Raw genomic sequence first — 12,711 nt, 5'->3', positions numbered from 1 at the left:
GCTTCTAGATGGAAAACTGAATGAAGATTCAACTGAAGGTATAATGATTTATTCATTTAGCAAGCAATCACATAGTAAATATTGCCTAAAAGATAATGTGTTAGATACTGAAAAGGAATCAAAGATGATTAACACTCAGTCTCTGTTCTCAGAGCTTGATAGTCGAGTAGGTAAATTAAGACATGTAAAGAAATATCCATGATACAAGGTGTAAAGGGTAAATTATTCAGTGCAGAAAACTACTACAGCTTTCAGAATGTCACTTCTCATTCATTCTAGCTTTACAAAATAATGTGTCCCTTGTTTAATTTTGATTCAGCAAATATGCTGGCACACCTAAGAAGGAGACTGTGCTGTGCTATGCATTGATAATATAGAAATGAAAAATACAACCTCTGCCTCATGAAGCTTACAGATTAAGAGATAGAAAAGCAACTTGTTCAGAGGGGAGTGGGGGTGAGGGAATGGGATAGGCTGGTGATGGGTAGTAAGGAGGGCACGTATTGCATGGTGCACTGGGTGTTCTATGCAACTAATGAATCATCGAACTTTACATCAGAAACCAGGGACGTACTGTATGGTGACTAACATAATAAAAAAACATTAAAATAAAAAAAGAGTCACACACTCTACCAACTGAGCCAGCCAGGCGCCCCCTGCCCCACAAGTGAGTGAAGGAGGCAACTAAACCAATAGTGTAAATTGCAAGTACAAGTTACCCAGGCCAATAATAATAATAATAATAATAATGATGATGATGATGATGATGATGATGTAAAAAGAAGGAAAAAGGGAAAGGAAGAAATTCGGAAGAGAGGGGCAAAAAGAGGAAGAGAGAAGGAAAGAAGGAAGAAGGAACAGACACCTCAGGTAGGGAGAACAGCATGTCATTTGGTGGAAGTGTCACTCTTCTTTTCTTATTGGGCCTAGAACTCAAAGGGGCACAGGAAAGACATGAGCTTAAATAAGTAGATAAAGATCAGATCCTGAAGGACCTTGTCTGTTATGCTCAGTTGTTAGGATTTGGTCTCATGGTGATGTCTCATTGCAGCACAGCTTACAGCCTAAATGAACATGTCTGGCTCCGGATCTTCTTCTGAGTCAGTGAGGGAATTCATCCTTCTGGGTTTTTCCTGCAGCAGGGAGATTCAGGTTGTCCTGTTTATGTTCTTCTCAACTGTCTACCTCCTGACTCTCGTGGGAAATGGAGCCATTATCAGTGCTGTAGTTTGGGACCAGCATCTCTACACGCCCATGTACATCCTGCTGGGGAATTTTGCATTCCTGGAGATCTGGTATGTCAATTCCACTGTTCCAAACATGCTGATCAACTTCCTCTCAGAGACCAAAGCCATCTCTTTCACTGGATGCTTCCTTCAATTATACTTTTTCTTTTCCATGGGTTCCACGGAGTGCTTCTTTCTCTCAGCAATGGCCTTTGATCGCTACTTTGCCATCTGTCATCCTCTGCATTATGCCACAATTATGACAGGACAACGTTGTTTCAACCTAGCGATTTCCTGTTGGGTGTGTGGCTTTCTCTGGTATCTGGTGCCTGTTATTCTCATCTCCCGACTGCCTTTCTGCGATCCTAATGCAATTGATCATTTTGTATGTGACTCAGGCCCATTGCTGACCCTTTCATGTGCTCCTGCCCCTGTGTCCAAACTCATCAGCTATACCCTAAGCTCCCTCATCATCCTCCTGAGCTTCTTTTTCATCGTCCTCTCCTATGTCCTTGTACTAAGTACTTGCTGTGCTTCGGTTGCCCTCAGCATCTAGTCGGCATAAGGCCTTTTCAACGTGTGGATCCCATTTGTCTGTGGTGCTGCTATTCTACGGGACCATTATGGTGATGCATGTGAGCCCTGGATCCAGCCACTCTACCCTGATGCCAAAGATCATGACCTTGTTCTATGCAATGGTGACTCCACTCTTCAACCCTTTGATTTATAGTCTCAGGAATAAGGAAATGAAAAATGCTCTCTGGAAAGTTCTGGAAAAGTTTAAAATTTCTTTGAAAGTCTTTGGCAGTAGACCCAGCAGAAGTGTGGAATAATCTAGTTTAGTGTGAAATGGGTGAAATGGCCACCCTTTTACTTTTACTCATTTGTGCAGTCACTCATCTGACAAATAGTCTCTGAAAGCCTCCTCTGTATTAGACACTTTGCTTAGTACTAGATTATGAAGATAATTTTGAAGATAACTCAGACACAGCCTCTTCCCTCAACTGGCAATCTAGTAGGGGAGGCAGGCAGGTAAGAAGATAATCACCATAAAATGCAATAAATATCTTATCAATATATGTACCAGTTGTCACAGAAACATGAAGAAAGAAACACCTGATTTTGCCTGGGGTTTTGTGGTGGAAGAAATTAGTGTTAGGGAAAACTTCAGTCAATGCAATACTAGACATGTGTGCTCTGCAGTGGGGAGAGGGAAAGCCTCGTATTTCTGTTCAGCTTGTAGCGAGGTTTCTTTGTCAATCATCTTGTGATATCTTTGAACGTGTACGAGACTTTAAATCAGAAGATTTGGATAGGAATTCAAACCTTCCATTAATCAACCATATGAATTTGGCAAGTCATTTAATTTCAGCTCAAATTAGAATGGCAATTCCTACCCCAGAGAAAATTAGTGTGTGGTTTTAATGAGATAATGGTTATAAACGTTGGAAAACAATCCCAGGCATGTAGAAAGCCAGCAATAAATGTTAGTTTAATATGAATATTGACGAATTCTGTGCTTTCATGTTCCTTATCATAATCAGAAGAATTCTCAGACTACCCCATGAAAGTCACTTCCCATTACTTTTGTCAAAGCCTCTTTACAACAGATCTCCTCAACTTTTCTTGAGATGTGGAGGACGTTGCTTTTCCTCCTTTACACTCAAAGCGCCCAGTGATTAGTTTTGCTTTGTTTTGGTTTAGTTTTGGTGTACACACACATAGTATTCTAGAGAATTAATCCTCAACCTGGGTTTTGTATATCCCTGGGGGTACATGAAGACTTTCTAAGAGGTACATAAACATAGACAGTTTAATTTCCACATCTTCAACTTATATATGTATGTTTTCCTAAATGTCCTGTGCCTAAGAACACATATGTTGTAGAAGCTTCATATTGTCTTATTTGACACATCTTTCACAATCAGTCCTCCCATTTTAAATATAAAGCTTGCCTTTTACCTATTCTGATCTTAATATTTTACATTGCTCAAGTATATATACTTCTAGTCAGGGCATTAAATGAATAATTTGAAATACCGATCTCTCTACTGAGAAAGTTAGTGAATTTAACTTTCAGAAATAAATCCTTTCATTACCAGGTGGTTTACAATTTTTTCTAACACAATCAAAGGAGAAGGACTTATTTTGGGTTGTCCCAAAAGAAAAACTGAGGCAAAGACTTGGGTGTAGGTAGTTTATTGGGAAGTAGTTTCAGGAAGCAGAAATCAGGAATGAGAAGAAGCTACAGTAATCAGTGAGGAATTGACTCTACTAGAACCGCTGAGAATTGTCTGCCTGAATGGCACGAAGCTAAGGCATTTATCGACTAACTATGGCTGTACCTTAACTCCTTATGTTTCCAAAATACATTAGCTGGTATGCCAAGCCAGTCCAAGCAAGTGTGACCTCTGAAAAGGCCCTGGGAAGAAGGCAGAACAACACGTGGGCATGGACTGAGGTGGACGGGATGCCATCAGCCTGAACCTGAGCTCCTGAGGGACTGCCTGCCATCTGTACAGCTAAAATCAGAGGTAGATTCAGCACAGAGCCTACTTAATTAATTCACTTGTGAGCAGATAATTACAAATAATGTTGTAGTTAACAGGCAGCATGGGGTAGTGGTAAGCACCAGACAGCTTGAATTCAAATTCTGGCTCCTCCCACCAGCATGACTTCATGTGTGCCTCCATTACCTCATATTTAAACAGGTAAATATAATAGAACTTTCTCCACAGTGCTGTGGTAAGGACCAAGTGAAGTAATCTGCTTGTCAGGGAGCCTAAAAAAATGTGAACACTCAAATATCTCCATCATTACAGTATTTCATGCTTTTGTCCACAGGGAATCTGTTCTCAGTATGAGCTCTCATTCTGAAGTTAATTTTCTGTCCAAAAGAAAATTCCCAATTACTAGAATGTAGCTGAAAACGTGGGCATTGGAACAGAGTTAACTAGTCAAAACAATGCACACTCAGACTAGAGAGTGATAGAGTATAGAGGACACCAATAATATAGACATTCCTGAATCATGAAGCAGAAATGTTAGTGTGTTGAAGGAAATGCAGGCTTTCTCAGCAATACAACTGACAAAGACTATGTTCACATAAGTTAGGAGCAAATCCTGAATCACACATACAAAAAGAATGTCCTTATGTAAGAGAACATCAGACATGCATTAAATCATTGGTATAGTCAAGACACTGTAAAAACATTTTATAAACAAATGCATCCCAGAACAAAACAGATGATTATGTTATTATCATAGGCACTTATTTCATGAGAAGGAAGTAGAACTTAATATCAGATTTCTACTTTCAATAGTTTATTGTATAAACCTATACTTTACTGAATACATCATATCTAAGATCATACACATTTCTCATTTTAATGCGTAAGTTGGCCTTTCACAGATAATGTGTTCTCTGTCTTCTTCAAACTCCTAGTTAACCTCTCCACTTCTAGTATTGCTATACATCATTGATTCTCAACTAGGAGTATGTATCAAAATCAATAGGACCTTTTTACAAATTGTACTTGCCCTGAACCCTATACCTGGAGATTCTAATTCAGAAGGTGAATGATGGGTCTTAATGTCAATTTTGTAAAAAAGTCTCTATGGATGAGTTTTGGATTTTCTTCCTTGTAGGCATTATGGCCCTACTCAGGAGAGCATTTGCCAAATGATGCATAATCGCTGAACCGTCTTTACCAAATAGCAAGTTTACATATCATCCAGTCACAGGTTCTTAAGAATGGAAAGAAACTACTAGATAATCCCATTCAGCTGTACATCTAATGCTTCACCCAACAACTGGGTCTCTGACTTGTTGAATCCCACCCCACCCAGTGAGGAAAAAGCTATTTGATTTCTGCCCAAGAAAAAAACCCTTGTAATTATGTGTCGTGATTGTGATGGATGTTAATTGGACCTATTATGGAGATCATGTTGCAATCCATACAAATATTGAATCATTATTTTGTACACATGAAACTAACATAATGTTATATGTCAATTACATTTCAGTAAAAATTTTAAAATGTGTTTAAAAGTTTCAGAGACCTGTGGGACAACAAAATACATGTACTTATAAAATATATTAACAGGTCAAGGCTAAAAGTCAACTCACCTGAACATAATCTCTTTATTTGCTAACAATGGACAATTAAAATCAAATTAGTCTAAATGACCATTATTTGTGACCATTTTCTTGTTTTCAACCTAAGTCCTCCCATCAACAATATTGTACAATAAATACCCATACAACAATATGGGAGGAAGAGCCTATGAATTTGGGAAGATTTAATCAAGGCAAAGCATATAAGAGGATGAAGAAAAGAAACTAATTGCAGTAGGTATGGGTGTAGAGAGCTTATTAATATTAAACTAGTCCTCTAGCTATTTAGTGTTTTAAGAATTCAGAATAGATGCAGAATGCTGGCCTGGGGGGATGGATCCTGAAAACATTTTTTAGAGTGATGTGACTTTAGGCAAGAAATTTGATAATCTGATGGGTCTCTAACCTGTCTATTTCTCTTTCATTCTCTGGTGGAATACAGTGGTGGAATGGATGAAAAAAGACACATATATAGGCTGCCTACAAGAGACACACCTCAGAAGGAAAGACATAAACAGACTGAAAGTGAAGTGATGAAAAACATTCACCATGAAAACGGAAGCAGAAAATTAAAAAAAAAAAAGCTGGGGTAGCGAAACTTGTATCAGACAAAATAGACATTAAAACAAAGACTATAAGAAGAGACAAAGAGAGGTATTACATAATGATAAAGGGATCAACCCCAAAAGAGGATATAATAATTGGAAAGATCTAGTCACACAACACTGGAATACCTAAATGCATAAAACAAATATTAACAGACAAGAGAGAAAAGTTCATGTGAATACAGTAGTACTAGGGGACTTTAACTCTCCACTTACATTAATGGACAGATCATTTAGACACAAAATAAATAGGAAACAATGTCTTTGAATGACACATGGGCCATGTTCCATTATCACCATAGATAATACAAATTCCCACTCTTCTCTGTTTTCTGAAGCCTCCCTTTCTAGGGCTTCTATCCTTCTGCTTTCATCCGTTTCTATCACCCCCTATGCCCCTAGACAGCTCTCATCTTAAAAGTGCTCTGGGCCACCCCTGCACTGATTTCTTGAGCCTATCTCTTCCTCTTTGTTGCTTTTGCTGGGACACATCCTCCCATACTTTCAAAGAAAGTGTACTTATAGAGTAAATTTTGTAAATTTTTGCGTGACTGAAAAGGTCTTATTCTACTTTCATACCTGATTGATGGTTTTGTTCTGTCTAGAATTCTAGGTGGAAAATCAGATTCAGGTACTTTTCTACTGTACTGAAGGGTCCAGCGTTGTTACTGAATACTCTAATGCCTTTTGGGTTTTGCATACTTTTTGTGGCCTATTTTTTTTCTGTCCCTCTCAATAATTTTATAATCTTCGCAACCTCTAGGGTAATAAAATTGCATAATATTGTGCCTTAGTTATTGTTTTCTCATCACTAGGGTGGGCACTCAGCACACCTTCTTTATCTGTAGACTTAAACCCTCCTGCGATGAGTTTTCCTTTCATTGTTTCTTTTAAATTCTTCCCCTCTGTTTTCTCTATTCTCCTGGAACAAATATGAGTTGAATGCTTTACCTTTTATCTAGATTTTTCATAATTTTTTCTTTTTTTCATTTCTTTGACTTTTTAAAATTCTACTTTCTCGGAGAACTTCTTTCCCTCTATTTTTCAACCCTCTACTGATTTGTCTTAATTTTATTTATTTCTCATTTTATTTAGTTTCCAATTTTTTATTGTTTATTTTTTTAAAGTATCTTTTTTAGAAATTTTTTTATTATGTTAGTCACCATACAGTACTTTATTAGTTTTTGATGTAGGGTTTCACAGTTCATTGTTTGTGTATAACACCCACTGCTCATTGAAATACGTGCCCTCCTTAATACCCATCACTGGGCTAACCCATCCCACTACCCCCCTCCCCTCTGAAACCCTCACTTTGTTTCCTAGAGTCCTTAGTCTCTCATGGTTCATCTCCCCTCTGATTTGCCCCCTTCATTTTCCCTTTCCTTCTAATGTCCTCTATGCTATTCCTTATGTTCCACATGTAAGTGAAACCATATAATTGTCTTTCTCTGCTTGATTTATTTCACTTAGCATAATCTCCTCCAGTTCTATCCATGTCAGTGCAAATGGTGGGTAATCATCCTTTCTGATGGCTGAGTAATATTCCCTTATATATAAGGGCCACATCTTCTTTATCCAGTCGTCTGTTGAAGGGCATCTTAGCTCCTTCCACAGTTTGGCTATTGTGGACATTGCTGCTATGAACATTGGGGTGCGTATGCCCCTTCATTTCACTACATCTATATCTTTGGAATAAATACCCAGTAGTACAATTGCTGGGTCATAGAACAGCTCTATTTTTAACTTTTTGGGGAACCTCCATACCATTTTCCAAAGTAGCCATACCAACTTGCACTCCCACCAACAGTTTAAGAGGGTTCCCCTTTCTCTACAACGTCTCCAACATTTGTTGTTTCTTGCCTTGTCAATTTTTGCCATTGTAACTGGTATAAGGTGGTATCTCAATGTGGTTTTGATTTGAATTTCCCTGATGGCTAATGGCGTTGAGCATCTTTTCATGTGTCTATTAGCCATTCCTATGTCTTCTTTGGAAAAGTGTCTGTTCATGTCTTCTGCCCATTTTTTGACTTGATTATTTGTTTTTAAGGTGTTGAGTTTGAGAAGTGCTTTATAGATCTTGGATCCAGCCTTTTATCTGTAGTATCATTTGCAAATACCTTCTCCCATTCTGTGGTTTGCCTCTTTCTTTTGTTGACCATTTCCTTTCCTGTGTAGGAGCTTTTTATCTTGATGAAGTTCCAAAAGTTCATTTTCACTTTTGCTTCCCTTGCCTTTGGAGACATGTCTTGAAAGAAGTTGCTGTGGCCGATGTCAAAGAGGTTATTACCTATATTCTCCTCTATGATTTTGATGGATTCCTGTCTTACATTGAGGTCTTTCATCCATTTTGAGTTTATTTTGGTGTATGGTGTAAGAGAATGGTTGAGTTTCATTCTTCTGTGTATAGCTGTTCAATTTTCCCAGCACCATTTATTGAAGAGACTGTCTTTTTTCCATTGGATATTTTTTTCCTGCATTGTTGAAGATTAGTTGATTGTAGAGTTGAGGGTCCCTATCTGGGCTCTCTATTCTTTCCCACTGATCTATGTGTCTGTTTTTGTGCCAGTACCATGCTGCCTTAGTGATCACATCTTTGTAATATAGCTTGAAATCAGGCAATGTGATGCCCCCAGCTTTATCTTTTTCAACATTTCCTTGGCAATTCGGGGTCTTTTCTGGTTTCATACAAATTTTAGGATTGTTTGTCCCAGCACTTTAAAAAATTCCATTGGTGTTTTGATCAGGTTGGAATTAAATGTATAGATTTCTCTGGGCAGCATAGACATTCAGGATTACAAATATTTTCAGGATTACAAATATTTTCTCTGATCAATGTGAAGATATCAGTAGTTTTCAAAGTGAATTTTTTTCTGCGTCATCTCAGATCCCACCAAAAACCGTGGGGCCTTCCTAAACTCTCACTTTTTCAAAAAATATTTTTATTTATTTATTTGACAGACAGAGAGACAGCCAGTGAGAGAGGGAACACAAGCAGGGGGAGTAGGAAAGGAAGAAGCAGGCTCCCAGTGGAGGAGCCCGATGTGGGGCTCGATCCCAGAATGCTGGGATCACACCCTTAGCTGAAGGCAGATGCCCAACGACTGAGCCACCCATGTGCCCCCTAAACTCTCACTTTTTACCCCAAATATCTTATGTGCATTAAAGAATTTGGCACCAAAATTTTACCCAAATGCTCTGGATCGATAGAGCAGATCTTACTAATCAGTGGGCTTCTGGCCAGAGTTCTAGCAAAAAGGCAGCCATCTCTTTGTGATGTCCAAAGGCAGAAACTGAAAGACTTTTCTCTAATATAATTTAATTTCTTAATGCAAAGATGTCAATATTCTGTTTGTGAAGCGTATGCCTGTGTAAGCATCTGAGAGTGAAAAGAGAGAATGGGAGACTGAACCATTCCTGTCTCTTAATCTCCCTATTACTAGTCCTGAAACCCACCATCTTCCTTTCCTGGTGCCCTGGCATCTCAAACATGTCAAGGATTCTGGAAGATCAATCTGTGCATTTCTCCTCAGTATCCCCCTCAGTTCCTACTTTAGTGTTAGCCTTCTCTACCCAGCCAAATCAGTTACCACACTTTGTCTTCTCTTTTCCAAACATTTATTGGACTCTTTTGTCTGCAGAATCTCACTACTGTCCTGTTTTCTTTGTTACTGTGAGTCTAAACTTGTTTCCCTATTATGGTTGTTGTTGTTGCTGCTGCTGGTGTCTTATTTAGATCTCAGGGGGAAAAGGGAAAGCTAATGTAGCCCACAAATTTAAATACAAGTTCAGTGTATTTATTGTTTTAAATAGGTATTAATAAAAAGGACAGTTTGATCCCTTTTTGCTGAGGAAAGGTAATATGAAAAATAACTATAAGGACATGCAACAAGGTATTAGTGGTGATCATGTATAGAAAGCCTGAATGTAGAGAAACCATTTTAAAGAGTTTTCAAAAATCTCACTCATCAACTATAACCAACATCATAGTGACCACCAGCAGTGAAAAGGAGAGACTGGTAAATGTAATGTTTCGGTGGGGCCACCATAAATAATGTCAAGTCTCTGTTACTAAGGAAAACAAGGAACCATGGATAGTGGGGTAACAACAGGTAGACTGTGTCACAAGAATCTATTGTACATCCAGCCCTGTGCCATATACGGGGAGTGGAAAAGAGGTAAGATACATTACTTACATCTTTAATAAGCCGTAGAAATGAGATTAATCCACTAAGAGGAAAAAAAAAACAGAAAAAAATGTGTCTGATACCATTTCATAAACTATATGGAGGTGTGCTTAAGGCACACAGAAAAGAAATGTTGGATGAAAATAATTGGGGCAGAATTCTTGAAAGATGTGAGTCAAAGAGCAAGATCTAAAATTTCCTTAAAATAAAACTGCCTTATCTGAAGTACTGAGGCACTCAGGGATTCTCTGACTTTACTAAGAACACCACAAAAGGGGTACCTGGGTGACTCAGTTGGTTAAGTGTCTACTTTCCACTCAGTTTATGATTCTGGGGTCCTCCCCACATCAGGCTTCTTGCTCAATGGGGAGCCAGATTATCCCTCTCCCTCTGCCTGCTGCTCCCCCTGCTTGTGCCCTTTCTTTCTGTCAAATAAATAAATACAATCTTGGAAAATAAAATAAATTTATAAAAAAAAGAGCACAACAAAAAGAAAGAATTTTGTCCTTTTAAAAAACTGAAAATACTTTTAACCAAAAATTTGTAATACATCTCTTTGATTTAGTCATTTCAATAGTTCAAAGTCAATTCATTTTAGTTGCTTTAATGACTCTAGTCTGTGTATTGCAAAAATAAAAGTAGGATAATTTTCAGTAAAAACAATATGCTACTGGGATAATAGAGTATTCAAATTTTCCAGTAAGTTCTCTTAAACATTGTTCCACTCCAAAATATGTAAAATGTTCCTTTCCCCCTTATACAGAGACCATCCTTTGAGCAGTTTGTGAATTTACACTAACCTCTTAATGGTGTGCAGTGTATATTTCTATGTATTTATTTCTATATTTGTTATATTGTGTCATCATTATCTCTTTGTGAATGCATTTCCCCTACTATATTATGTGATATTTGTGGGGAAAGACTAGGAAAGGAAGGAAGAGGGTAAAAGGAAGAAAGCAAGAAAAGGAGGAGGGAGGAAGAGAAGCAAGGGAGAGAGGGTGGGAGGGACACAAGGAGGCAGTCTCTGGGGAGATACACTTCTGTTTTTAAGAGAAATGGTCAAAGTCCTCAGAGATATCTTTCTCTTGTAACCTCATTCTAAATCATTCATTATACAGTAAGAAATCTTAACTTGAATCGAAGGGATCTATCAAGCAGTTAAATGAGATACTCACACTGTTTACTTTCCTACTTTAAAGTAAGAGAAGATAAACCTTGACAGTATGGAAAGGTCTAAGTTTAGTCCACCTAAAGACAAAAAAAGAAAATTGTCTTAAATTTTTGCCTGTCCAAGGAAATCTTACAAGACAGTTCAATTTTAGAGAGTATTCCTTAAATTCATTAGTAAGTTACAGACTACTGAAGGTATCAGCTAATTCTCTCATTTTGCAATTCTGACGAGCTATCCCTCCTGCTTTTCCTTCAAGGAGACCTTGTGATTCCATATCTGTTTCATGGCATTCTTTACATCCTCATTCCTCAGAGTGTAGATGAGTGGGTTTAACATCGGGGTGATGGTAGTATAGAACACAGACACAGCCTTATCCAGTGGGAAAGTAGTGGATGGACACAGATAAATAAAGAAACAAGGGACAAAGAAGAAAGTTACTACAGTGAAATGAGACCCACAGGTAGAGAGAGCCTTATGCCGGCTCTCTGAAGACCGCTTGCGAAGACTGAATAGAATGACGGTGTAGGAGGCCAGAAGAATGAGGAAACACCCCAGAGCAAGAAGACCACTGTTAACAACCACCAACATATTTACCAGGGTTGTATCAGCACAGGCAAGTTTTAGGACTGGGTGGATATCACAAACATAATGGTCAATGACCCGATTATTGCAGAAAGGCAGCTGAAAGGTCAGGAGGGTCTGAACAAAGGAATGACCCAGAGCTCCTATCCAGGACAGTGATGCCAGCACAATACAAGCATTGGCACTCATGATAGTGGTATAACGGAGAGGCTGGCAGATGGCAGCGTAGTGGTCAAAAGCCATAACTATCAAGACAAAAATCTTAGCACAACCAAAAAAGTGGAAGGTGAACATCTGAGTTACACAGCCCCAGTAGGAAATGGTCTTTTTCTCAGAAATAAAGTCTGCAATCATCTTGGGTGCTGTGGCTGAGGAATAGGCAATGTCCACAAAGGACAGGTTACTGAGGAAGAAATACATGGGTGTATGGAGCGGGGGATCAGAAAAGACCGTAAGCAGAATGAGCAGTTTTCCCACCGTGATCACGATGTAGAAGAGGAGGACTAAGGCAAAGAACATCAGTTGCATTCCAGGATCTTGGGAAAGTCCTAGGAATATAAACTCAGTGACATTGTTAGCTACTGTGGGGACCCAGATGATACTGGCTTGGTGGCTCTGGCTCTCTGCAAAAATAAATAAATATCACAAACCACTGTAAGCATGGTAAAGCCTAACAGGAACAGTCTTATGAAAATATTTAAGTGATGCTAAATAGGAGATGAAATTCTTCATATTTCTTGAACATAGTTAATGGGTATTTTCCTCACCATTAATTTTCTTACCACATTATTGACTCGCATTGGATTTTCTGTTAAACTTAGACCTA

General features: G+C 38.4%; 2 protein-coding genes across 2 annotated transcripts; one reads left to right on the top strand and one right to left on the bottom strand.

Moving 5' to 3' along the window:
- The first annotated feature begins 689 nt into the window (after window positions 1–689).
- On the top strand, window positions 690–2,157 carry LOC103680918 (olfactory receptor 11H12-like). The gene is given in 2 exon segments (XM_008710432.2): window positions 690–1,752; window positions 1,754–2,157. Coding segments are annotated over 2 exon segments (990 nt in total). The 5' UTR covers window positions 690–1,068; the 3' UTR covers window positions 2,060–2,157.
- Window positions 2,158–11,534: 9,377 nt separating this feature from the next.
- LOC103680926 (olfactory receptor 4S2-like) lies at window positions 11,535–12,498 on the bottom strand. The gene has a single exon (XM_008710440.2). It carries the CDS (start codon window positions 12,411–12,413, stop codon window positions 11,535–11,537), a length of 879 nt encoding a protein of 292 aa, XP_008708662.2. The 5' UTR covers window positions 12,414–12,498.
- Between the last annotated feature and the right edge of the window lie 213 nt (window positions 12,499–12,711).

This window comes from Ursus maritimus, unplaced genomic scaffold, assembly GCF_017311325.1.
Source record: "Ursus maritimus isolate PB19 unplaced genomic scaffold, ASM1731132v1 scaffold_46, whole genome shotgun sequence".
Lineage (NCBI taxonomy): Eukaryota > Metazoa > Chordata > Mammalia > Carnivora > Ursidae > Ursus > Ursus maritimus.
Note: the sequence above shows the minus strand (reverse complement) of the source record. Positions and strands in the feature narration are given on the sequence as shown.